Source organism: Alosa alosa, chromosome 5 (assembly GCF_017589495.1).
Source record: "Alosa alosa isolate M-15738 ecotype Scorff River chromosome 5, AALO_Geno_1.1, whole genome shotgun sequence".
NCBI classification, from domain to species: Eukaryota; Metazoa; Chordata; class Actinopteri; order Clupeiformes; family Clupeidae; genus Alosa; species Alosa alosa.
The window spans coordinates 25,388,883-25,413,594 of record NC_063193.1 but is presented as its reverse complement, the minus strand read 5'-3'; the positions used below and the strand labels follow the sequence as shown (position 1 = coordinate 25,413,594).

Sequence of the window (24,712 nt, the reverse complement as noted above, 5' to 3'; positions counted from 1 at the left end):
GATGCAGTTATCAATAGGCCTACATATGTTTTTGTTTATTTGTTTGTTTCAAAAGTTTTTCTCATTTCTCAGTAGGCTATAGGAAGATGTGCTGTGAATGGCTTAACTTTAAAAAAAAAAACATAGCGTCTATTTTAGTTCCAACTTTAAAACTATAGCCTACTTTGATAACTTGTTTCGGTCTAAATATACACATGCATTCTTCTACACCTCATTAGTCATGTCTCCAGGCACTGACGTAAGCTCAAGGAGAGAAGGATTGTTGCTCATCCTCCGCAAGATCTCCTTTAGGAAAAAGGCGGAGCAGAGGATTTTCATACTCGCATGGCAAGCGCGCAGCACCCGCTCGACACGCCGCCTCATTGGTCTGCAGCTCCTTCAAGCATGTTAGCGCCAGTCGGCTAGCAGCAGAATGACGAATAGAAGCCGCAGTTAAATAGGGTTGGATGATTTCAAGTCAAGGACTAATTTTAGTAAAGTGGGAATTAGCACCTTACTACACCACAAATGTGCAATGTTAAACTCTTTACTCCTGTGATAAGTGTATGGGTTAAAAAGTAATGTTTAACTAGTAGATCCTGAAGTCTTCTTCATCGGCACACCTGCGTTGGACCATTTTTGAGGAGACAGATTAAAGCCAATAATGTTCGAAGCCGGAGGAATTTCTGTTGTCCTACTTGACTTGACCTGCATCGTACTTGGTATGTAGCCTAAGACTCCCATCATCGAGTGGAATATGCATTTAATACCTGTATCGTTTAGTGAAAGGTGCCCTCAAGAGACCTTGATAGGATTAGCTCTAGAATGTTACCCTAATCATGTAGGTCTAATACCTGTGCCATTTTTGGCTATTTTCCAGGTCAGTTTCCATGTCACAGTGATGTAGGCCTGTTTGATTCATGTCGGTCTATTTAGTTGATATCTCACTCGCAATCTGATTCAGGACTGCACAGATTCTGGTAGGCTATAGAACGATAGAACTGTAACCAATAGATGATACATGCAAATGTATGGTTACTTTCCATTCAACAGGAAGAACCTAGCAGTATGTTTCTGAGCAACAGTCATTGAACATGCCATCCCGACTTTTAATGGAAAACCTGTGACTGCTAACCCATTTAGGATCTCTTCCTCAAATCAGAGAATGTGAGGCAATGGCATTTCAGCCTGCTGTGCAGATTTTACTTTGTTCACATAAGTGTAGGCCTACAGAGACTAATTCAGCCTTAAGATAATTAGTTTACCTGTTAGTGAATAGCATATTTGTTAATTAGTTTAGGCTATGTGTCTGAGTGGTAGGCTATCAAAGTAAAAACAAGAGCAGTCTCTTTTATACATAATTTAAATCATTCAACACTTCTGTTGAAACATCAGGGTCAACTGCACTTGATTTCTTTTGTGAGTGCAATACTTGGCGTAGTTAAACTCATTAGCCTACACCTTTCTCACTTTCTCTCTGGCAGCTGCACTCCCATTTGCAGTGTTAACACCACAACACAATCCATTCAAACGAGGATTCTTCTGCAGTGATGAGTCGATCAGATATCCCTTCAGAAATGACACGATATCGTATCAGTTACTGGCTGGAATAATGGTGCCACTGACCATAATTGTCGTACGTATGTGCATTTGGGTATGCATGTCTGATTTTGCCCTGGTTTGCAGGGAATGCTGTAGTTAATGAAGAGGAAAATGTAATTTATTATTTATTTATTTACTGTGTGTGTGTGTGTGTGTGTGTGTGTGTGGGGGTACAGAGGTGAATAGGGAAGTTTAGTTTGCAGCCTCAAGCCTGATACTAGAGTTGTGAGTTTTTGACACATCTCTTTTTTTGACAGATTGTCTCTGGTGAATGCCTGTCCATATACCTGGGACCCATCAAGTCCAAGCAGTCATTTGGCAACAGCTATGGGCCGTGTGTATACAAGGCAGTGGCCACCTTCTTATTCGGAGCTGCTATTAGCCAGTCACTGACTGACATTGCCAAGTACACTGTTGGGAGACTCAGACCTCATTTCCTTGCCGTTTGTAAGCCTTTGTGGAATACTGTAGACTGTAATTCAGGAGGCTACATCGAAAGCTTCACCTGTACTGGAGACAAGAATTTGGTGAATGAGAGTAGGTGAGTTGAAAATGGTTTATTCCCCTAACAATCAAGGACTTGACAACATTTGCATTTCTTGATTCTATACACACAGTCCAAACTTCACATTCACCCAGGACAGACTTTTTACAGAATGCCAGCTGTGCAGTAAAAGAGTTTAGAGAGACCTTATTTTCTTCAGTGCAGAAACATAATAGCCAAGAAGCACTGATTTAGAATAAACTCCAACATAACAAACGTCTGCAGAGATGAATTGGAATTATGATTGTTCTGTACAGGAATGATCAGTGTATCTGGTAAACACACCAGGTTAATTCACCCTCACAGTTAGTGTAAACTGATAGAAACAGAAAGTCTCTTGTCTAAGCCTGTCAAATACACTCACTGCAATGGTCAGCTTATGGAAGAAATATCTTGCCAAGCAGGTAGACAGTCTGTAGCTGTCATTCTGTCATTCAGTACGTACCCTTGACATATGATGGGGCTTTTTGAAATAGTTAAGGCAGATATTACCTCTATGAATTTAAAGGAAGAAGAAGAAGAAGAAGAAGAAGAAGTTATTCAACGATAGTGTGATGGGTAGACTACCTTCCTGAAAATAATAAATGGCTACAGTCCTACTGAATGAAATGTATGAAAATGTATACGGCAGATAAACAACATTATGAAATCTGGCAATAACATGGAATCCAATCATGCCTGTATTGTCAGAATTGAAGCCCCGTTTGTTCAAAATGTGATGTTACTTAACACCTTTTCTCTTTTATATAGGCTTTCTTTTTATTCAGGACACTCTTCCTTCTCAATGTACTGCATGGTATTTTTAGCTGTAAGTATTAATCATTTCTGAAACATCTATCATTATTTTTGGACAGTTCAGATTCATTTCAAGCAGGTTTACCAGCCTTGTCATCTTTGTCTGGTTAGACGCAAACTGCATTTCGTTGTCTCTGTACTTGTACTCTGCACAATGATAATTAAGTTGAATCTAATCTAATCTAGTGTTAGGGATTGAAAAAATATCCAAAGATACTGTATATCCTTATTTATTCTCTCCTTCTTTTCCAAGCTGTACCTACAGGCAAGACTGCAGACACAGTGGTCCCGGCTTCTCCGGCCCACTGTGCAGTTCTTCCTGATTGCCTCATCCCTGTATGTGGGCTTGTCTCGTGTCTCAGACTACAAGCATCACTGGAGTGATGTGCTCACTGGACTGCTTCAGGGGGCTGTGGTGGCACTGCTGATTGTGAGTACAGTGAACTGTGGAAGAAGAACACATTCTCCCATACTTCTCCCATGACAGCATTTAAGGACTCGCTAACTTGGCATTCAGCGAAAAATATTTTACACTGGTTTGGTTAATTTTGCAAGGAACTGCATCTGTGGTATTTTTATGCAAACAAAGAAAACATCATTGTTTCACAAGGTCATGCGATGCAGACCTCTTTATCTGTTAGAGACAATCACCCAACTCTCAAACAATGGGCATCTTGTGGCGCTGCATACTCTGTCCTTGTGGAACATTGTGCTCCACTATGCATGGCAGCTAGTCACAGTTGCCAGCACAAAACATTACAATTGCAAGGGCTGAATTGAGTAATTTGTATTGAAACTCATATAGCCTGTTAAGATACACATCTTAAGAATGGAAAAGAGCATTTCCTTCCCCCACAATTTCATTGATGTTGTCGTGTCTATAGTGTATATAATGTAATGAACAGTACATATACACTACACATACAGTAAACTCTATGTACCTTGACGGTTTCCACAACATTCTGATTTGTCAAATCAGGGTTTATTTCTTTCTAATACATTAAAATGACCTAACCTCTATTGTGACCTGCTTTTCCTTACCTATAGGTGATTTTTGTGTCCGATTTCTTCAAAAAGCCAGCAACGTTGGAACTTGAAGAAGAGATCTCTCATACCAGTTTACAGGATACTGCGTCTAATGGGAACCACTATGGCAGCACAGATTAACAATGACTGGGGAGCCCTCACAAACTCTGCCTTCAGCATACTGAGGTTCTAATAACTCATATGTGTTCTATGTGTTCTAAAATACTGTATTTCTTTGACCAGACTATTGCTGCTTTGATTGTACACGTGTGTACATATGTGTGTGTGTGAGAGAGAGAGTGAGAGAGAGAAGAGAAAGAGATAAGGAAATATTTTTAATTTCCATTTTTCTGTTATAATTGTTTTAATATCTCATTGAACTGAAACAGTAAATGTGTTTAAGGCTCATTTGGTTATATGAGTGGCTTTATAATAATAATGTAGAATATAAGAATAATAATACACACAAAGCGTGTGCATTATTGGTTTTGCTAATTTTCTGATGCAGTGGAACTGGAAACATCCAATTAAACCCATACATATCTTTGTTTTGTGTACATATCATGTGTTCAATGTGTACAAATTCATCTCTGTTGTATTTCTACCTAAAGTGAGTTGACCACTCTACCAAATATTGCACGTTTTAAATTGGCATTGTTATGAAAGAAAAAGTGCCATCATGCCATTTACACTATACATTTACACAATAAACTGGCAGGAATTAATGTTGGAAATAGTGCCATACATCTGACATAACCTATTTAATAGGGCTTCTACTGGTTTCCTTTTTTCTTTTTTGTCTTGGGTGTTTGTCTTGCTACCCTACGTCTGTTGCATGGTTAAAAAGGAACTGAAAACTCTGAAAAATCTTTTCAGACTAGCCTTTGGACTATGATATGGCTAAATGGACTATATATTTTTATATATCTATTTGTTTTATCTGTGAAGCGACCTTGGGTGTTCTGAAAGGCGCTTTTAAATAAAATGTATTATTATTATTATGATTCATCCTTATGTGGACAAATACCGATTACATGCTTTAGTCATGACATTCTAGCAAAAAGAACAATAGATATGTCTGGTGTCTAAAAATGACACCATAAGGCTTACTTTGAGTATTTCTGGGGATTTTGTTAGGGGCATCTGTTGCCCTCTCCCAAAGTATTGCTACTGCCAGGTGTCACTGTGGTGGATTCACAAAGGAAAGGGGGGAGGGCTGACCTAAGCAGGCTTGAAAGGTCAGTGGGGGATGGGAAAATGTGGCCCGTGATGTCTGTTGCTGCTAGACGGTTTACACGTCCTGTCTGCTCATGCGACAACACCTGTAACTTCAACTATTTAGAGACAAACATGTTTTTGTTACACTGTCGACATGCTTCTACAGCTTACCGTAATACACATAAAATGTAATGTTGTGAATTGAACCATTTTCACAGTAAACGCTACCAGGAGCCATTTTGGCTATGTATTGGGAGACTGGTGTCCCTAGTGGTGGGTTTGAGTAAGGGATTCTCCTTCGAATCTTTGTGCTCCCGTAGCCATTCCCTGTTGGTAACGTTAGTGGTTTGGTAGCGTGTTCCCTTTGTCTGCGACCAGGCAACTGCATGATCAGCCTGAATGTAGGGACTAGAACGGGTCGTCTTCTTGAGCCATCTGTTTACAGGCTGTTGCATCAAGAGAAGAAATCAAGGATGGTTTTAGTGCATGTTGGATATCTGGTTCTTCCCGTTTTTGGCTCAGTAAGAAATAGAGGTATTTATATCTACCGTTACTTATCCTTGACAATCACACCAGCCAGAATGGCTCTCACCAAGCGTGTATTACGAGAAATCGTCGAAATGTATTTTTGTGGATATTGAGTGGTTGTTGGCTAGCTAAGAAGCTGGTTTGGTTACTGAAAACAGGCGTGTTTTCGCAATTGAAATTGCGGTTGTCTCTGGCTAGTTCGCCACTAGCAAGTATCTAACGTTAGCGTCCATATTTTCTGCTTGATTATCCTAATGTTAGCTGTCTGTCAGTCGTGGAGTAGGCCTGCACTCCCGGAGCTCAATAGCCCTGCCTTAATCCTGTGCAAGGAAATAACAGGCAAAGCCTTTGATTTGCAGTTTGTTTCAAAACATGTCAAATTATTTGTTTAATCAAACACAGCTAACTAGCTAGCCAATATTTGTACACAGCTGGCATCACGGCTCAGCCAAGAATCCAGCATTTGTCAGATGAGCTAACGTTAAATGCTAGCTATTTTAGCTGGCAATGGGATTTTGAAAATCAATTCGACAAAATGTTTATTGCAAATATAAGTATTGTTGTGGGTATTGGTCATGTTTCAATTTTGGTTGTCGGTGCTCGCGTGCACCTTGGACAAATTTCGTAAAATGCGAGGATTTTGTCAGCTGCTGATGTCATTTGAGGATTATGCGGTAACGTTTGCTTGGCAAAGAGCTAGCTAGCTATCTAACGTTAGCTTACCTAATGCCGATGAGCTAGTCGGTTGTTGTTGCTAGCTTGGCGCAACATCTTTTGGGTTTGCCTTAAATGTTGCATCCAGCTCATTACGCCCTAAAAGGTAACCCACTGTCGTGTCTGGTGCCGTCTTCTCAGTAATTAGTTGCCTGATGCAATAACACACATCGAGTAACCGCTAGCTAAATGTGTTTGCTAGCTAGTTATAGGTGGCTAGTGTAAGTGAGTTGTGCGTTATTTGAGATGGGGTTAGGAAACCTGCTAGCGTCTCTGGTTACAGGCAGCTGGTTAGTCAGATGATCGTAACCAGCTGTCCAGCTAGCTTGATTTAGGCTGTAGCGTGGCTTTAGCAATTTCCATTCAATGGCATCAGTGATTTTTCATTGTGCTTTTATTTCTGTTCTTATTTCCTGTTCCATAGTATCGAGGCTGGCTCTACATTCTGCATTATCAGATCTTTGTCGTCCCCCCTCCATTGTGTAGCTAATGACCATCTGCTGCTGTGTGGTGTGGCCTCTGCCTGTACTCTGCATTTAGCTGTATTGTGAACCCCTTCTTCATTTCCTCTTTCCATCCGAAGACGACATTGGTATTTTAAACACCCAAGAATGTTACTCCCTTGTGTGAAGCAGACTAAAATTAGCTAACACCTTTAGAAACGAATTGTCTCTCTACATGTCAAGTTGCAATAGTTAACCCATTGTAGCATTAGTTAATATAATAAATTTCATGTACCTCCCATCTAGTCTTGGTAGACAACATGTGTAAATTCCTGTAAAGTGGATACATTTTGCGTTCATTTGGCTCGTTACCCTTTGCCTTTCATGCTCTTAGATTCGTTATTAGTAATAACGTTAGGCCTAAATTCGTAAATGAAAGGCATATTGGACAAATGAAGGTGCACAGCCAAAGCTTGTGTCCTTATTAACCTTTTCTTCTGATATAGGAAAATGCTATTGTAATTATGATGGCAATTTTGCCATTTCAAGAGGCATGTCTTATCCATACTGGGAAAACAATACATTTGCAAATTTCAGTATATTTTCCTGGACATGTCAAAAATTACTGAAAATATTATATTTCATGAAAGGGCATACTACTGAGGCCTGTAGAAACAAACAAAACAAAACAAAATGCTATCCATTTCACAGGGATGTTTATTTTCCTGCACTGCAACAGAAATCCTCTATTAGATTCAAATTGTCTATTGTTTGGTTGTGGTCTCTCTACCTTTTGTTCTGGTAATAGACTTCAATGCATGGTCACGTTATATTCATATTTTGTTTTACATTGAATAGTATATTCCAATGTAATCTTTCTGTAGCAAAGATGTACCCTGCTGTACTGTAACGTGCTGTAGCCAACACATTTGCTCATTGGATGCAGCTTTTGTTCTGTTAACCCTATACAGAGCATGACGGGCCTTGCCTCCAGTCAGTGTTGTTTTTTGGTTTATTATTTTGTTGCATGGTATTTATATTTATGACACAGTTCCACATACTAATATTTTTCAATAAAGAATATAGTATTTTTCCTAACCTTCAGTGTGCTTCTTGCTGATTTCCATTTATTGTCTTCCCTCCCCCCACCTCCTCCTTTCCCTGCCGTGACAAAGATAGACAGTTCCTTGCTTTTCCCCCACCACCATGAGACCTGATTGAGTTTATCTGCGGTCATTTATGTTGGTTTGTCTGGAGGCACTTGAAGGTGCGGAGCTTGTTTTAGTGGATTTGTTGTTTGCATTTTGTCTTGAGGCCAAGGCAAGGTGCATTGTTTCAAATATTGGCAAATATTATTATATTGCGATTTTGCTGCAAGTAATGTACAGTAACGGTACAAAAACAAGAATTGCCATTTTAGTGTTTGGCATAAATTTAAATTGGTGTCACCGGCATTTTTCAAGCAAAATAGTTTTGTTGATCATTTTTAATATCTAAACGCTGCACCTTCAAGTTTGCTACCAGTTAATAATCCCAAATGCAATGTAGGCTTTGCTCTTCGCTCCTGTGGTTTCTAAGGGGGGTTCTTCATCTTGCTTCATGTGTTCCTCTAACACTTGGAACAGGTTCTTAATGCTATTAAATAAACAGTCAAATCCGCATCGTTTTTAAAATCGAGATGTATTAAAGGGAAAGCAAGTTTTGGAGGTTTCGACAAGCTGAAATGTACCAATGAGCTTTGTTTTGGCTTCGACATTAGTGTATGAATGGCAAGGAAAACACAGTGAAATTCTCTAATTGTCTTCTACATCTTTGTCTGGTTCACATTCAGTCATGTGTGCTCATATACTCTATTTTCCTGATCATTTTCAGTCCCTTGGTTCATATCATGACACAACACCTCTGGGATACATGCTAACACCCTGTACCTTTCATCAGAGCTTGGCCACCAATGCCTACTTTTAGCATTGCAGTCCTAAGTCACCTTTACTATTTACCATCATAATGATAGCTAGTTGAGTCAGTCATTTGTGATTCATTGAATTCAAGGCAAATTAGTAGAATCGTTGTTGAATGAAAGCCAGCCAGGAAATTGTGCCCTGGAAGGAAGGATTTAGTGTGACTTTGAGGCACATGGGTTTGTTGGAGCAGCCATTACTGGCCTTGCTACCAATGTCGGAGGGTGTCTCTTGCTGCCCCCCTCAGCATCTTTTGTATCACATACAAGGCAAATAATTAAATGACCACTGGCAACTTCACTGCCAACTCAACTAGCTAACTCACCGAAAGAAAAGTCACACCTTGCAATAGCTCACATCGCCATAGCCTTGCTCAGCTGCTTTAAATGTTCACTTTTTCCCCCTAGAAATGTTTATTATAGGAATAATATGACTGAACATCAGAGAGAAGTTTGTTTTGATGTTCAGTATGTCTGTTTAACGTGGATTCTTATATGGTCACTGGGCTGCCATTGCTATGGTTTTAATCCTCTTATGACTTCAGTTTCTAATGGGAAATATTGATGCACTGCCACTGACTTAGTAAACATACACCATCCAGCACACTGAATGCATTTGTTCCCTACATATTGAAAGAAGGCTAAATCTGTGTCAAATCTGGGAAGACATGTAGCCTACTGTTGTGTAAGAACACCATGCTTATGGTCTACAATTGCTAACTGGTGTGCTAGGAACTCATTCAACATCATGTAAGTGATCTTAAATAATTTTGTCTATTTTCCTTTGTTACCATTTTTGGAATACTTTGGGGCCACATAGAATATATTTCATTGGAATTGTTAAGCATGTTAGCAGATAAAATAAATAATAAATATTTTAAGATGGTAGTCAAATCAATAGATTGTAAAACTGCACTGTTAATTTAGTGGAGATTAGTTGTACAACACGCAAAAAGCTTTTTGATTCAAATAAATGTAGAGCTTCTTCTGTTATAGGGAAGCACAAAGTTCACGCTACGTGATCGAGTTGAACTATAATTGAAATAAACACGGACTGAAAAATCTTTAAGACTGCCATGATGCCCTAAGTGTGTGTCGGAGAGAAACCTGAGGTCTGGAAATAGTCCTAAAATCTGTAGTTTTTATCTAGTTGTCTCATTTGTATATTGCTCAGACTTGAGCTACAAATTTCAGATTGGTTATTTATTACAATTTTACATTTTTAAAATGAGCTTTGACATAGTAGCAGCCCTTGATGGACCTTGCACATAGGTAATAAAAGAATAGGTTGAACTGTTATGACATGTTAAACTTTACAGTGCATTATTCATTTCCCTTAGTGAAGAGTCCCATCTAAACCAGAAGGAGATGGATATAGATTTTCTATGCAACAACAACAAAAAAACAGTGCTAAAAAGTTTGTTTTAAGTAATTCAGTGCTTTTTAACCAATTTTGACATTCATTCCACCAGTTTGTTAAAATGAGAATTGACCCTGGTCTATCACCCAAAGCTGGATACCTACAGGGTGCATCTTAGAAGACAGCATAAAGCATGTCTCCCACACCAATCCAACTACTAAGATATCCTTCTGAGGCGATTTCTTATTAATTTTCATTTATTTGGCTGAGTGAGTTTTAGATGACAGCTGAGCTCTCCTCTCAGCTGTCCTACCCTACGCAAGTGGGAACACTGCTTTAAATAGCAGCTAAATAATATTAGCCACAGTTGCAACCACGGTAACCGCATCAGCTGCTCTGAGGTGAGAAGCCCAACCTCGGAAGCAAAAATGATTTGCCCCACCCACACAACACTTACCTCATTTGCTCATTCTCTTCACTTGACTTCTATCATTTATTGCCATTACTTTTAAATGATTCAAAATCACACTGCATACTTGAATGATCTGATTGACAAATACACCTAATTGCTCATTTCATAATATCTCTCATCTAAAGTGATGCAGATTTTTCACTCAATGCCTTATCGTTGTTCTTTCCAGGATCCCATTTTAACAGGCATCAGCAGAGCCATGCTACCTCTTGCCGGCATTTCCACTTAGGCCCGCAGGCTCAGATTCCCCTTGATTTCCCCATGCCCCATCCAGGACAATCTCAACCAGGCCTGGCCCCCCACCTGGCCCCAGGTCCCCACCAGCAGTCCCCCCAGCTACATCAGCCTCTGAACCCCATCCCCCCGCCCCCACCTCCCCAGTTCCAAGACATCCAAGGACCCCCCTTCCTACCTCAGGCCTTACACCAGCAATACCTCATCCAGCAGCAGCTTCTGGAGGCCCAGCACCGACGGATCCTCCCACACACCAGGTACTGCCTGAGAAGGGACTGGTGGGGTGGGGTGCCAGTAAACAAGTTAATTTGAAGTAGTTTGAGGGGGCTTAATAGGTCATGGTTAGCTCTGTTTATGGAAGTGAATTAATCACTATTTATTAATTCATTTATTGAATTAGAATAATGCTTTTTTTTTTTTTTCTTGGGGGTGAATACGCCCTGTTAATTACATGACAAACTCTAATTCTATTTGGATGGTACCTCCATCCATCTCCTGTTCAGGCACACCCAGGAGAGAGCACCCCACCCCCCCCAGCCTCTGCGGACAGGGTACGACTACACCCCACCATTGCACGTCCCACAGCCAATGACCCAGCAGCCTCGCTACCTGGCCGAGGGAACAGACTGGTAAAGTCTCATGCCAACTTCTGAGTTTCACAAAACTAACAAGGCAGGACCAGTGCCGTATTTGAACATTATTGGCCTTGGGTTTATGAGGAGCATCTAAAAAAACAAATTCTAAGTAGTGCTTTAGCACCAGATGTTTATGTCGCCACACAAACGAGCTTGTCACTTTACCATCTCAGTTCTTTAGTCTACCATGTAAACCTTCCTGTTCCTGAGTGCTTTTTAAGCCTAAAACGGAATAGCTAGATCATTGCTTTGCTTTTAAAATATTGGGATGCAACACACTCACATTACCATGCTGTCAAGATGGCACTAGTGCCAACGTCATAATTTGATGGGAAGGCTGAAACATCATCACCAATATTCATATGTTAGCATTTTTTTAGATCTTGCAGTGTCATTTAAAATCCATGTGTTTTATGACTTGGTTATGGTAGTCAGTTGTGGAAGACCACAATGAAAAGGAAGTTTGTTTTCAAACGGTCTCTCTTTTACCTTTTACCCTGCAGGGACCTGAGTGTGGACACGAGCCTGTCCCCCCATCAGTACCACATCCCCCCGCTGCCCCAGCCCTACCAGCACTATCTCACCTCCCCACGGCTGCACCACTTCCCCAGGAACACCTCCTCTGCCCAAGTAGTGAGTCTCACGCTCCTCCTGTCTCTTAGTGACTCACGTCAGGTTAACTGAATAATGGGGCTGAAAAGAAAAAGAGTGCTTAGCTCAAATTTGGCCCCATTGTGCTAGCTAACTAGCTCTAGCTAACTAGCTCCAGCACTCACTCATCCGTGAGTGGCGTCAGTCGTAATACTGCTGCTGATGGAAATGTAAGTGAAGGCAATTTCGTGTGTGTGTGTGTGTGTTAATGTGGTGTGCTGTGTTTTACAGGTCGTTCATGAGATCAGAAACTACCCGTATCCACAGCTTCACCTGCTGGCGCTGCAGAGCCTGAACCCCTCACGGCACGCCTCCGCTGTGCGGGAGAGCTATGAGGTAGGGTCACCACTCCCTCCACACCACACACAACTCTACTGCTCTAGAATGGCTCTAGACGATGTTGTATGAGGTTCACTGTCAGTGTGTTACTGTCTGTCTATATACCCTTTCAAGAGAGTTCCATTATCAGCATCATAGTTGGCCCCACAAGGCTCCGTTTTAACATTCCATATGTTATCTTAATGCAGAGGAAGTAGATTGGGGCCCAAATAGAACGTTCAAGCATTGTTTTTGTTTTTATTGTTGAAAGGGTCTATAATAAGTAGATTGAGATTTGCTATTTCTCTATTTTATGATGTACTGTTTATTTCCCCCCATTGAATGTTCTTGAGTCCACAGAGTGACCTGCAGGCGTTAGATGAAGAACCTAGACATTTAATGTAAATGATTTGTGTGTTAACGTGCGCAAGGTGGATGTGTTTCATCAGGAGCTCCTGCAGTTAGAGGACAGACTGGGCAGTGTAAACAGAGGAGCTGTTCAGACCACTATCGAGAGGTTTACATTTCCTCACAAATACAAAAAGGTAATCGAATTTCCCAGTAACCACCACTTCGAAATCATTGCTTCTAAGAAAATGGTGTTGTCTTGATGCTTGAAATCATTTAAATGTGAATAATCTGGTTCACTCGTATAACTTCAGACATATTAGCAGTCTTTAGCCATAAGTGATATTGTGTTCATGTTATGGAAAAGTTATGTTGTTTGTCATGGCCCACAATTCATTACAATGCACATGTATCTTTTACAGAAGTCAGTCAATCCATTGATAAATCTGTGAATGCAGTGTTTCATGTGAAATAATGATCATTTTATGATCTGAAAACACCCCTAGAAATAGTGCATATTAGGGGGCCCACAATGAAATAGTTATTAATTATTTTAGTGCTCCAACCATCATTCAACCATTTTTCTATGTCTTGACATTTCTGTTTGCAGAGAAGACCACAGGAGCTGAAACTAGGAATGGGTGACGAAGAGTTGGACACAGATGAAAAATGCACAATATGTCTGTCGATGCTGGAGGATGGAGAAGATGTCAGGTAAGCGGTCTACTGAAGGAGCACTGCATTTTGAGCACTGCATTTGGTTGAATTAATTTGGCTTGCAGTAGCGCTCATTTTGAGCACTGCATTTGGTTGAATTAATTTGGCTTGCAATAGCGCTGTGCATTTTAATGGTTGTCACCAGAATGTATGTAGAGACTGGTGGGATGTGGGTGAGTGTCTTCACTGGCTTCTGCCCTGAGTCATTAGATGATCTTTTCCTTCTTGGAGAGATCCTTTAAATTTGTTGAGTTTTTTGTGTGAATTTATATATCTGTCTGTCTGTCTGTCTTCAAAGACTAATGTTTTCGGTTTCTCTCTCTTCTTCATCAGGAGATTACCCTGCATGCATCTCTTTCACCAGGCCTGTGTGGACCAGTGGCTGGTCACCAGTAAAAAGTGCCCTATCTGCAGGGTGGACATTGAGACCCAGCTGACGCCTGACAGCTGATGTCTCGTGTAGCTTTCTGTCTGACGGCCCTGCCCCCCCCCCCTCTGTTCTTTCTCCCTCTCTGGGTGCTTTGCCAAAACCCTCACCATCCACATCACCTCCAATCTTGCCTTCTGAGCCAGCCGAAGACCATTGGTGGGGAAAAACACAGACCTGAATAACGTGTCTGTCAGAAACCATTAGTTGAAGAAAACAAATGTAAAAGAAAGGATGGATAGCATGGAAAGAAGGAAGAATCTATCTGCATGACGTAACAGTCAGATATAGGGATCTCAGTCAAGTTGCCGAAGGATTTGTGTTCCATTTAGTCGTACAGAGATTAATGTGTCATTGGTCAAAATGTCCCAGCATGCATCTGTAGTGTTGACAGATTTGTACAGTGCATATACCTCCCAATTTTCCCAGGCTGTTCCTTTCAAAAGAGAACCAAAAGCTGTAGCTCTCTGTCTGTCTCTCTCTCTCTCTCTCTCTGTCTCTCTCTCTCTCTTGCACTCTATATCTCTTTTTTTTAAATGTTAACTGTTAAACCAACATGACACATTTGCAATGCTGCTGTTATTTTGGAATCTAGAAATAGATGATAATTTCTACAGTGTTGCATTTGCTTATGGTAAATGGGAGTAGAACCTAATTATTTCTAATTTGATGTAGATGTACAGTACTTTGTGGTCACACCATACCATGGAAAGGATATGAGCAGAAGGAAACTAGATAACATTCTGGATATAGACGGTGATTTTGACATAATTTCATTTTGATTTTACCGATTCTTTTTCCTCGACTGGGGAGGTGATGGATTCATGTAATGGTGTCCATGGTGACCACACACACAGAGCTGAGGCGAGCCAATCTTGTGTGCTTGTGAAAACCGAAACATGAGGGGAAAAAAAAAAAAGAGTCCAAACGCATGCATAGTAGTGGGTCAGGGCTTTTTGTGTTGTGAATGTGAAAGGAAGGTGGGTCTTAGTGGTTGCATCAGAAAGGTTTGAAGATCCTCCTTCCAAAAAGAATAGAAAAAAAAACAACAAAAAAAACAACAAAACAAAAATAAGCAAAAAGCATAATGAAATGATAACATTACATCACTGTTTCTGGGTGGGTGACGGCATACATAATGGAGGAATGCGTCCTTGTTTGTAGTGTGAACAAACCATGAGTGTTAAATCCCCTTTTGTGATCTACCATACCTTGTTGCCTAGAGGACAAGCACATGTGATTTTAACATAGCAACAACCTACTTCACCTGTATTCGTTAGCACTGTCAGTGTCTGGTATTGCTTGAACCTTTGTATAGACCATTAGCAGTGGAAACAGGTCCGATCTGTATTGTGCATGACAGTTGTGCGTGCCGTTCTTGAAGTAGATTTACAGTTAAAAAAAAAAAGGGAAAAAAAAGCCATTTGTTTGATAAAAACCAAACATGTCTTTCTAAGCTATTTTTGGTTCTTACACTTTTGTTTGTATGTTTGTTGTGATTATTTTTTGTTGTCTTTCTTTAATCATAGTTTCTTTGTTTCTTTTCCTGATCATTTTTGATTATGCCAACATGGACACGAGACAGGTTTTAAAATGTCTTATGTCCATTTTCATCTTTTGTATGACATAGCTGCAATGCTGGAATAATATTTATTGTTGTCTTAATGTAGCTAGCTATTGTTTTGTAAATGCACTATAATATGGGGTTGCCTAATGTGACTGTGAGGGTTTTTCTTGTCCCTGCTGATTTCACTCCCTCCCTCTCTTTTCTCTCTCTCTGTTTCTCTCTCTCTCTCTCTCTCTCTCTCTCTCTCTCTCTCTCTCTCTCTCTGAGCAGTGGTAGAAATAACGTGCTTGATGTGCTGCACAGCTGCAGGTTGCTTGGTCCTGAAACAATGCGAAGTCGTATTTATCCTTGGCTTAAAATTAACAAAGATGAATTAATGTCATCTGCCCATTCACATTTGTATCCACCTCTTATTATAACTATTTATCAGCATGTCTTCGTAACGTTAAATAAAAACAACCTTTTTATCATTGTGCACTCTAGTGGAAGGGCCATATGCTGGCCCCCAGAAAACCCCAGCTCTCAGACTATGGTGTTGAATTGTAACTTTGTTTCGGTGGGCAGTCAGGAGGCATTTTGCGTAGGATGTGACTGTGATGGCATTCTTTGTTCTTAGTAAGCGTCCAGTGTTATTGACCTGCTAGCCTTTCCTGTGTGTATGAAGTGTTGTGTCTGAACGCCTCCCACTGCTCTCATGTCAGCTGTAAGAGAAAAGGCTGCCGAGGCATCCGCTTTGGATCTCCATGTTTTAAAAGGACATAGTTTACACGGGACGTTGTGTGTTGAAATGCCTTAAGTATTTAACAATCATAATTTATTACTAACTATAGACATGATGGGTGCATTTTTTAGTTTTGTGTTTTAACCTGATTATTTATTTATTTAGACATAGTAACACATGTAAAAATACCTCATTATGCATATCTTAAATGGGAGTGCTTTGCATGCAGTTGTATTTTGAAGGCATACAAAATGGGTGTATTGCCATATGTTTATGTGTGGTGCTGTTGATCTTGGTTACATTCCATTCAATGCAACTTCTAAAATTTCCTCTGCCATGAGGTAGTTGTGGACAAACTGCAAAATGGACTGGAAGTGTTTTGCATGTCTCCTGTTTTTGCACTGTCAGCATGGCCAATCGTCTCGCTGGTCCTGGCTTAACAATCCTTTGCTTTTCTGTGTGAGGCTTTCGGTTTCTGGTTGTGTTTTTTTCCTTAGTTTTGTTTGTTTTGCTTGATTTCTTACCAAATTTGTGAAACTACAAAGGTCTATCCTTATCCTCTGAGGAAATCTTTTTTTCTTTTGTGATTGTCACATATCAGTGGGCCATCCTGCCTGGCTTGCCATTAACTTGCTACTGTAGCCTAAATGCTTACACAGCTGCTTGTTGGATGTCATCGTGTCTCATGTGGGAAGTGGTCTGTAGTAGGAGCTTTTACACTGATGAGGATTTTTAGATGTACTACTAGCTGGGTGTTTCATTGGATATGGTTGAGAGGCCAAAAAATGCATCCATCACTAAGTTATACCATTTCAAGTAGGGTTGGTTTCTCCCGGTTTGATCTTCCTAGTTCATTATTAGTCTCCCCCTCAGAGCTCTCTTCATTCCTTAACAAAAGAGCAACTAGCCCTTGCAGCAGTACAAGGATCTGATACAAACCGTCTCATGTTTTTGTCAACAAAAGTGCAAGTGATCATTTGTGAAAGATTTTGTTTCTTTTTCTCCACCGAGAATATGAATGAAAGCCCTTTGTGTAAAGAAATGGCTTTGTTTGCTTATTTTCTCCCCCATACTTTTAGCAGTTCCATCTAGGACATTATATGGAAATCAAATTGAGGGATTTAGCCCTTAAAGGAGTACCGTCACACCGGTGTGATGGGAATGTTGAGAAATGAACGTTCTAAAGAATATCTGGATTCATTGAATTCAACATAGAATTTTAGAACCTTCAATTGTTGCGGAACTTAGAATGTTCAAAAACCTACACCTTTAAGGGTTTAAAAAAACAGAAACTGCTGCCTCTGTCTTTTCTCGCTACTGTCAGCTTAGTCTTGTAACCGAGTATTGTGGGAAATTTGCTGTGAATCTTGGGGCTGTTCAAGTGAAAAAGCTGCATGTTGACACTAGATAGTACCGCTCGCTAATGTGGAGCTAAACTAGCACTTTTAACTAACTGCAAAATTGTCCCCATTGATATCGATCCGATAGCTGAACCGTGAGCTTGTGGTTAATGCCGATGATAAGACACTCTATCCAACTATAGGCTATGGTTTTCCAACATGGTTGCCCCCAAGCGTGGAGACCAGAGTCCCAACACAGGGTTCTGGTTCCTAGGGTTTTTATCACCCATAGTAGCCTTACCATCTCTTTTTCTCCCTGCCGTTGTTTCAGCGATTATTGGACATGAGCAATAGTGTTCTCATCATCCATAAAGCAGAATGAACAGTAGATCTTAAAGCACAAGCTAATGCATGTTTCTCTCAGGATTAAATGTTCACATGGGAATGGATCGATATGTTAAATATTATACCATTTAATATTTCTGATGTTTTTCTGCTGCTGACAAAAAAGAAAAAGAAAAAAATTGAATAATCTGCCAGTGGAAAGGGGCGTGGCTATCTTTGTACAAGACACTGCTGTTTGCTGTAACTCCGCAATGTTTTATGATCTGAATATTTTATAGATGAAGTAGAATATGTATCAACAATATTGAAGCAATAGCTAAATGATGATCATGTATAAACTAGATGAGTGTATATTACGTACAAAAAAAAAAATAGATTCACTTTTGGTGGATTTTGTACTGTATTTATTACTAATGATGCAAAAAGTTGCATAGCTTAACCCAAACTGTTCTTTCTATTTTAATTTCTTGTCTTGTACATGATCTTTTTGTATGTGTTTTTCAAATAAATTGCTTAAAAAACTAATTAATTTGTTGTAAATTATTTGAATGTTTTTATTGTGCATCAAAAATGTTTCTACACCTTCTACTGGGACATGTGTAACTTGAATTCAGTTCATTCTTTAAGTGCCTGGTCTGTTCTAGTACAAGACTACAGTCTAGGAGGAAGTTCACATGGCTCTTTGATGCCTGTATGTAATAAAATGATGTTCCATTCAGCTCATCTGTACGTGCTCTAAGAACAACTGGTAAAAGCAAATGCTGTTATTGTCATCATCTATCATTGCATAGAAATGAATTACACAATACCTCAGGTTACAGAGCCCTGTCTAACAAAATGCTTTACTTCCATATTGTAGAATAGGCAGTTTGCGGAATTGCAAAAACTGAAGTACCTAAAGTAGTGTTCAAGTCTGTATTTAAAAATGGCATTGCGGGCACTGTTTTTTTTAACCATTCCAAATGCATCGCAATGAAATGGCGTTCCGGTACTCTGGTTTGAGCATCCCCTAGACTGGCTGCCTGAGACATCTGGGACTTCAAAGTTCTTAAACCCGGTTTAAAAAAGAAAAAACTTAAGCTCAGATGTTTGAAAAAAATAACAAACAAGTTTAAATAAAAATGTAAAAATAAGATATTTAACCATCAAATTAAAGCTTTTTTACTTTACATACAGATCCAAGCCTCTCTCTGTCCAGTTCAATTGCATTCCATGTCATCCTCTGTCAGTGTCAGTACCTGGGATACAGCACTCTTTGGATCTGCCCGTCCGCTTTAGTGGTGTCTAGCCACTTCCCACACATGAAAATGGTGGTCACCCAGTTGGCAGTGTTTGTGATCTCCACACACTCGAGGTACCAGCCCGGCTTGGTGCCGGTGTTGTCGTGCTCCACACGCACCCTCAGGAGCTCCCCAAGGTCCAGCATCTCCAGCGTGAACCGGTCGGTGTGGCCCCGCTCAAACAGGTTCCGGAACTTCTGCTTCAAGGCCCGTTTGCCCGAGTCCCCGTTGACGCCGTAGACAGTGATGAAGACGTTGGCATCAGTGCCCCCGCCCTTTATGTCACCTGTGATGATGATAATCTCATACTTCACTGGCACCAGGCTGCGCACCTTACTGGCAAAACTCTCCACGGTCTTGGTACATTCAAAGGTCATAAAATCATCCTTTTTGGCAGCAAGGGGGATTTGTGCATCACAGTGAAATGTGTACCTGCGTAGGGAGGAAACATAGTAGCACGGAATATAGTCTTAGTGGTCATAATTGATGTAATACACATTAACCTCCACCTGATATTAATGGGTCTAACAGTATTTTCTCACCCACTATGACCCACTAATTTCCCATAAACATGTATATAGACATTTCTGAGTGCACTGTCATAAAGTCCTATAATTACTTACTGATTTCCAAGCTCTTTTTCAGTGATCACCACCTCCAAAACATGCCAGAAAGACTCTGATTTCACCTTTTTGCCATCCTTGGTGATGTGGCCGAGGCAAATGCCTACAATTTCACCAACATTTTTGGAGGAGAACTCGAAAGTGTCTGTGGCACCTCTGTAGATAGACAGTAATAGGGAGTTAGAGAAGTGGGCGGGGTGCTTGCCTCTTCTGGCCTCTTCTCAGAACGTGTACGTAAACCAACGCACCTCAGGAATTTCTTTTTCTTGTTTTCCATCATCAGCTCTTTGGAACGGCTTTTTTTCCCTTCAAGCACAATCCAGACATTTTCCTTCGTATCAGCATTATCAGTGCTGGCTGTTGTAATGGCAATTTCATATTCTTTGGGAACAAATAAAGAACATTGATAAATAAATAAATAAATGAAGTTGTAATAACTTATTACTGCTTCACCAATAACATGAATATAGTATTATGTGCATTTACAGGTAATTAAAGGGCATTCGTCTATATTGATACATCTGCAGTGCATTTGATCTGACTTTAAAAAGCAAGCCTGCATTTGAAAAACACTGAAGTCAGGTACACAACAACAGGGATTTAGGCGTACTGGTTTTCTCATTGAGGTCAAGGTTGTCGTTGTTGGCACATGCCATCTCCCGCATGATCTGCCCATCCTCTTCATTCTTGGCCAGCCAACGGTCACAAGGAAAGCGGAATGTCTCGTTCATCAGCTCGTCCTTCACATCAATATACTCCAGATGCCAGCCCGCAGCAGGCCCTATAGAGCACGCGTTAGAGTTGGCAGAGGATTTGCTTTGCTCAAGACTTTGAAGTGCATGTACTGATGGCAGTCAATCTGTCTCTAACAACACACATGTAAGAGCCTTTCTCTGTGCTAACTGTTAATGAGAATCTGTCTCATCAAGAAGAAGGGAGAACTCACCCTTGTTGTCGTGCCAAACGCGAACTTTTGACAAGTCTCCCAAACTAAAGATGTCCGTGAAGCGGAATATATCCACCTGTTTGCGCTCAAACTTGTTCCTGTTACTGCATTCCTTCAGCGCCAGGGTCCCAGTGTCCCCGTTCTCTCCAAAAATGATCAGGAATACGTTAGCGTCTGTCCCTGCGCCTGGGTTTACAAATAGAGTATAGTATAAGTATATATACTTTTTTGATCCCGTGAGGGAAATTTGGTCTCTGCATTGAACCCAATTGGTGAATTAGTGAAACTCAAACAGCACACAGTGAACACACAGTGAGGTGAAGCACACACTAATCCTGGCGCAGTGAGCTGCCTGCTTTAACAGCGGTGCTTGTGGGAGCAGTGAGGGGTTAGGTGCCTTGCTCAAGGGCACTTCAGCTGCGGCCCACTGGTCGGGGCTCGAACCGGCAACCCTCCGGTTACAAGTCCAGAGTGCTAACCAGTGGGCCACAGCTGCCCACAAATATGCCTGCTGAGTACCCATTGCGTTCTAACAACCCATCCTTCAAAAAGGCTGCCATCAGGGGGCCGCTGACACACAGTTCTCTACAGAGGATAATGCTTACAGAAATAGCAGCATTCACCATCCCTAACCGAATACATGGAACACACCATTTCGGCTATTTTTCTGTCGCATATATCCTACAATGCTTCTCTATTTATTTAAATTCTTTAAAAATGAGCTGTACACAGTGATATTATTAGGCAAGGGTAATAAGGATAAAAAATAATGACCAGACATCTGAGACAACAGTCACTGATATTTAATTTAAAATGAAAATGAATTATACTACAGAATTACAACCAGTTTGTAGAATCCTGGCCAGACCATTAATACAAATTGTATTAGTCAGTCCAGGGTTTTGGGATCATGGCCCTCCCTTCATCTGTGATCTGTGAGGGCAGCCGTGGCCTACTGGTTAGCGCTTCGACCAGTAGAAAGCGGCTGAAGTGCCCTTGAGCAAGGCACCTAACCCCTCACTGCTCCCCGAGCGCCGCTGTTGTTGCAGGCAGCTCACTGCGCCGGGATTAGTGTGTGCTTCACCTCACTGTGTGCTGAGTGTGTTTCACTAATTCACGGATTTGGATAAATGCAGAGACCAAATTTCCCTCACGGGATCAAAAGAGTATATATACTATACTATACTATACTATACTATACTATACTATGTCACTCATGTACCTGAGACATCACTGGTCTTGACGGTGATGATGTAGGTGGTCTTCTCCACCATTTCCTCCTCATCCACCACAGCTGCTAACTCACACACACTCGTCCTCTTTGGGCCTTTGCTCTTAGACAGCCAGTTTTCATAGGTGAAGACAGACACCTCCTCAGTTATAGTGTCACGCATGATGATCTAAATGATGTGAGACAGTGGGAATCCTTTAAAACATCACTGCAACACTGGTCCATTGGAGACCATAAAGGACACAACAGGAGGGATATTGTGTCCCTAATAATGTTAATAATAAAACTTAAAACAATCATATACTGTATTTGTGGTGCTAGCCTTTTAGGCTCTAGATAGTAAGTAGGCATCAAAAACAAAATCTCCCTTATGCTTTACGTCGTAACAAACCTGATCAAGAAACCAGTCTGGACGACTCCCTGTGCCATCAACACGAACCCTCATCTTCTTCAGAGGGGCAATGTCATCAATCTCCAGGTTGAAAGTATCCTCTTGACCTCTTTCAAACCTGAAGCATGATAAAGGATACCATCAAATCTTAAATTAGCATGCAATTCTAGAAGCTTAATAAAAAATGTTCCCTAAAATTTGCATTTTATCTCGCATTGCAAGGTCATAATTTTCCATATATTGATGTGTGTGATTAGTGTGTGTGTGTGTGTGTGTGTGTGTGTGTGTGTGTGTGTGTGTGCGTACCTGTCCTCATTCTTAGGCAGTAAGAGCTCCTCGGTGCACCCATTAGCCCCAAACACAATAATGTAGATGTTGGTGTCAGTCCCAGCATCCTGTGTGTCTCCTGTGACAACAGTCACCTCATAAACCATCTGAAGAAGGAAGCACAGTTGAGGATTCTACCTTCTCACACCTCTTTACCTTCAGGATGTTTACGTATCAAAGAATGTTTCAGATCTGTATTGCACTAATTTGAGCCATCAGCCAGTGCTCTCATTAGATCAAGGGGTTTCAACCAGACCTTCATGATTACCTGGTCACACCTATGTAGGTCTTTGTAACCACCTCATGAGTTAAAACAGGTGTTGTGGAACAATGATGTCTCATTACAGCCTGTTCAAACATTCATTCCAAAGACTGAAAAGGACCCAGTGACCTTAAAGGACTTGAAGGATCTCTTACAGGTAAGTAATTTTATCATACCCTTGGCACTGACCATATTAAGGCACAGTGACTGAGTTGATGTGATCCTACCTAGTTCAGGTAATCTCAAACAAGTGAAAGGAATGTGCACACTTGCCTTTCGTATAATACTGATGGCAGTGGCATCGAGTACGTTGAAGACTCTGGCTGTAAGCCCATCTCCTCGGTCCTTGGCTAGCCAGCACTTACACTGGAAGATATATTTGATCCCTTTGGTTGGCACGGCGACAGACAGCTCATCCACCAACCAGCAGCTCTCGGGTGTCGCTCCATTGTGTCCTAGCTGTCAGGAAGCAAACAAGCCCAAAATCACTACCTACTCTCAGACAGCTATTCTGACTATCAGTGGCACACTCTATGTGTGGTTTTTAGATTGCAGCAGGACAACAGTTCTCAATAAATACTCTGTACACACAATAATGTCAAATCACCACAAAGTGTTTATCATTGTGCTTAATTCAGAAAAAACTGAATCATTCTAAATTAGCCAGCATGTGCTGATGGTTTTCAGTTAACATTTTACAACCTACCCATGTCTCATTGATGGCATTTCATGGCATACAAGTTTTAAAGTCTTGAACTGGAAATTCTCATCTGCTTATCATTAGCTTATTATGTGTGTGTGTTTTACACTTATATGGGTGTGAATTTGTCTTGTACATGAAAATCACCTATATTTTTATTCATATAAACCTGTTTATGTATAGAGGTGTTTATGTTTTTTCAGTACCTCCACACGTTTGATTTGGCCCACGTCAAGGCCGTAGCACTGAAAGTGTTCCATGCTACCCGAGGCAAAGCACTTCTTTTCCTCGTGCAAGTCTAGCCATAGCCTTTCGGTCTCCAGGTCTCCAGGACCTATGATGATCACATACACGCGGCTGGTGGTGCTTGCATCGCGGTCCAGTCCCGTGGACACCGTGAAGTCATAGGGGATTACTGTGAATAACACGGCCGACCACCAAACCAGTGAATGTGTGTTCAAGGGTGACACACAATCTTTTATAACAACAGGACAAGAGAGTAAATATCAATAATATGAATAGTATAATTAATATGAATACATGAATTCAAATGGCAAATTACAGTACAGTGCAGTGCAGTGATATTTATCTCTGAAACCTCCTAACACAGCCAGAGTCAGAATGCTCATTTTCAGACCATGTCTATTCAACCTCCCCCTGACTCCCAGGTTGCCTGGCCCCATCTGTCCATCCTCCCCCTGACTCCCAGGTTACCTGGCCCCTCCTCTACTGCCGCTGCTTTCTTCTTCTTCTTCTTTTTGTTCATGTTGCTGTCCAGACTCTTCATTGTAGTTTTAGAGCTGTTCTTGGAGTTCCTCTCTCCCTCATAGCCCTAACGGTGTAGAGGAGTGGTTACAGAAAGCCCAACACGATGGAATCAGCACAGTCAGTCAGTATCTATCTACATTCCCATACAGTCTATCTATAAAGAAATCCCTGCATTTTCACATCACATTGCTGTCATTATAGATTTTGGAATGTAGGCCAAACATTCCTGCCATATATATATAT

At 40.9% G+C, this 24,712-nt stretch overlaps 3 protein-coding genes and 1 long non-coding RNA gene across 6 annotated transcripts in view; 3 read left to right on the top strand and 1 right to left on the bottom strand.

The window, feature by feature from the left end:
• The first annotated feature begins 269 nt into the window (after positions 1-269).
• LOC125294733 (phospholipid phosphatase 1-like) lies at positions 270-4,944 on the top strand. The gene is made up of 6 exons (XM_048243698.1): positions 270-701; positions 1,464-1,615; positions 1,839-2,122; positions 2,876-2,933; positions 3,174-3,350; positions 3,968-4,944. The coding sequence occupies exons 1-6, from the start codon at positions 644-646 to the stop codon at positions 4,085-4,087; spliced, it is 849 nt and encodes a 282-aa protein (XP_048099655.1). The 5' UTR covers positions 270-643; the 3' UTR covers positions 4,088-4,944.
• A 442-nt stretch (positions 4,945-5,386) lies between these two features.
• rnf165b (ring finger protein 165b) lies at positions 5,387-18,466 on the top strand. 3 transcript variants are annotated; one of them, XM_048243128.1, is made up of 8 exons: positions 5,387-5,698; positions 10,808-11,129; positions 11,376-11,423; positions 12,011-12,140; positions 12,390-12,494; positions 12,908-13,021; positions 13,435-13,538; positions 13,875-18,466. In XM_048243128.1, exons 1-8 carry the CDS (start codon positions 5,551-5,553, stop codon positions 13,990-13,992), a joined length of 1,089 nt encoding a protein of 362 aa, XP_048099085.1. In that variant the 5' UTR covers positions 5,387-5,550; the 3' UTR covers positions 13,993-18,466. The 3 variants fall into 3 exon arrangements, with proteins under 3 accessions (XP_048099085.1, XP_048099083.1, XP_048099084.1); XM_048243126.1 differs by having other exon boundaries at positions 5,391-5,698; positions 11,376-11,501; XM_048243127.1 differs by having other exon boundaries at positions 5,395-5,698; positions 11,376-11,501; positions 12,926-13,021.
• LOC125294418 lies at positions 5,707-7,947 on the top strand. Its single transcript, XR_007193523.1, has 2 exons — positions 5,707-6,512; positions 6,831-7,947. It is a non-coding gene; the product is annotated as an uncharacterized LOC125294418 (long non-coding RNA).
• A 112-nt stretch (positions 18,467-18,578) lies between the features above and the next one.
• loxhd1b (lipoxygenase homology PLAT domains 1b) overlaps positions 18,579-24,712 on the bottom strand; it is a 29,829-nt gene continuing 23,695 nt past the window's right edge. Inside the window, exons 31-41 of the mRNA XM_048244529.1 lie at positions 24,416-24,533; positions 23,908-24,116; positions 23,275-23,460; positions 22,719-22,846; positions 22,413-22,530; positions 22,013-22,190; positions 20,791-20,976; positions 20,455-20,625; positions 20,093-20,225; positions 19,845-20,000; positions 18,579-19,653 (exon numbers count right to left, since the gene is read on the bottom strand). Of these exons, the coding sequence (XP_048100486.1) occupies positions 19,173-19,653; positions 19,845-20,000; positions 20,093-20,225; positions 20,455-20,625; positions 20,791-20,976; positions 22,013-22,190; positions 22,413-22,530; positions 22,719-22,846; positions 23,275-23,460; positions 23,908-24,116; positions 24,416-24,533 (2,064 nt within the window). The 3' untranslated portion in view covers positions 18,579-19,172. The remainder of the gene's footprint in view (positions 19,654-19,844; positions 20,001-20,092; positions 20,226-20,454; positions 20,626-20,790; positions 20,977-22,012; positions 22,191-22,412; positions 22,531-22,718; positions 22,847-23,274; positions 23,461-23,907; positions 24,117-24,415; positions 24,534-24,712) is intronic.

What these genes read in the sequence shown, in the direction of transcription:
- LOC125294733 (XM_048243698.1), top strand. Translation starts at nt 644, where the DNA reads ATGTTCGAAGCCGGAGGAATTTCTGTTGTCCTACTTGACTTGACCTGC. An exon ending in CTTGACCTGCATCGTACTTG is followed by an intron (nt 702 to 1,463) that starts GTATGTAGCCTA and finishes TCTCTCTGGCAG; the next exon opens with CTGCACTCCCATTTGCAGTG. An exon ending in CTGTGGTGGCACTGCTGATT is followed by an intron (nt 3,351 to 3,967) that starts GTGAGTACAGTG and finishes CCTTACCTATAG; the next exon opens with GTGATTTTTGTGTCCGATTT.
- rnf165b (XM_048243126.1), top strand. Translation starts at nt 5,551, where the DNA reads ATGATCAGCCTGAATGTAGGGACTAGAACGGGTCGTCTTCTTGAGCCA. An exon ending in ACACCTCCTCTGCCCAAGTA is followed by an intron (nt 12,141 to 12,389) that starts GTGAGTCTCACG and finishes TGTGTTTTACAG; the next exon opens with GTCGTTCATGAGATCAGAAA. An exon ending in GAGGATGGAGAAGATGTCAG is followed by an intron (nt 13,539 to 13,874) that starts GTAAGCGGTCTA and finishes CTTCTTCATCAG; the next exon opens with GAGATTACCCTGCATGCATC.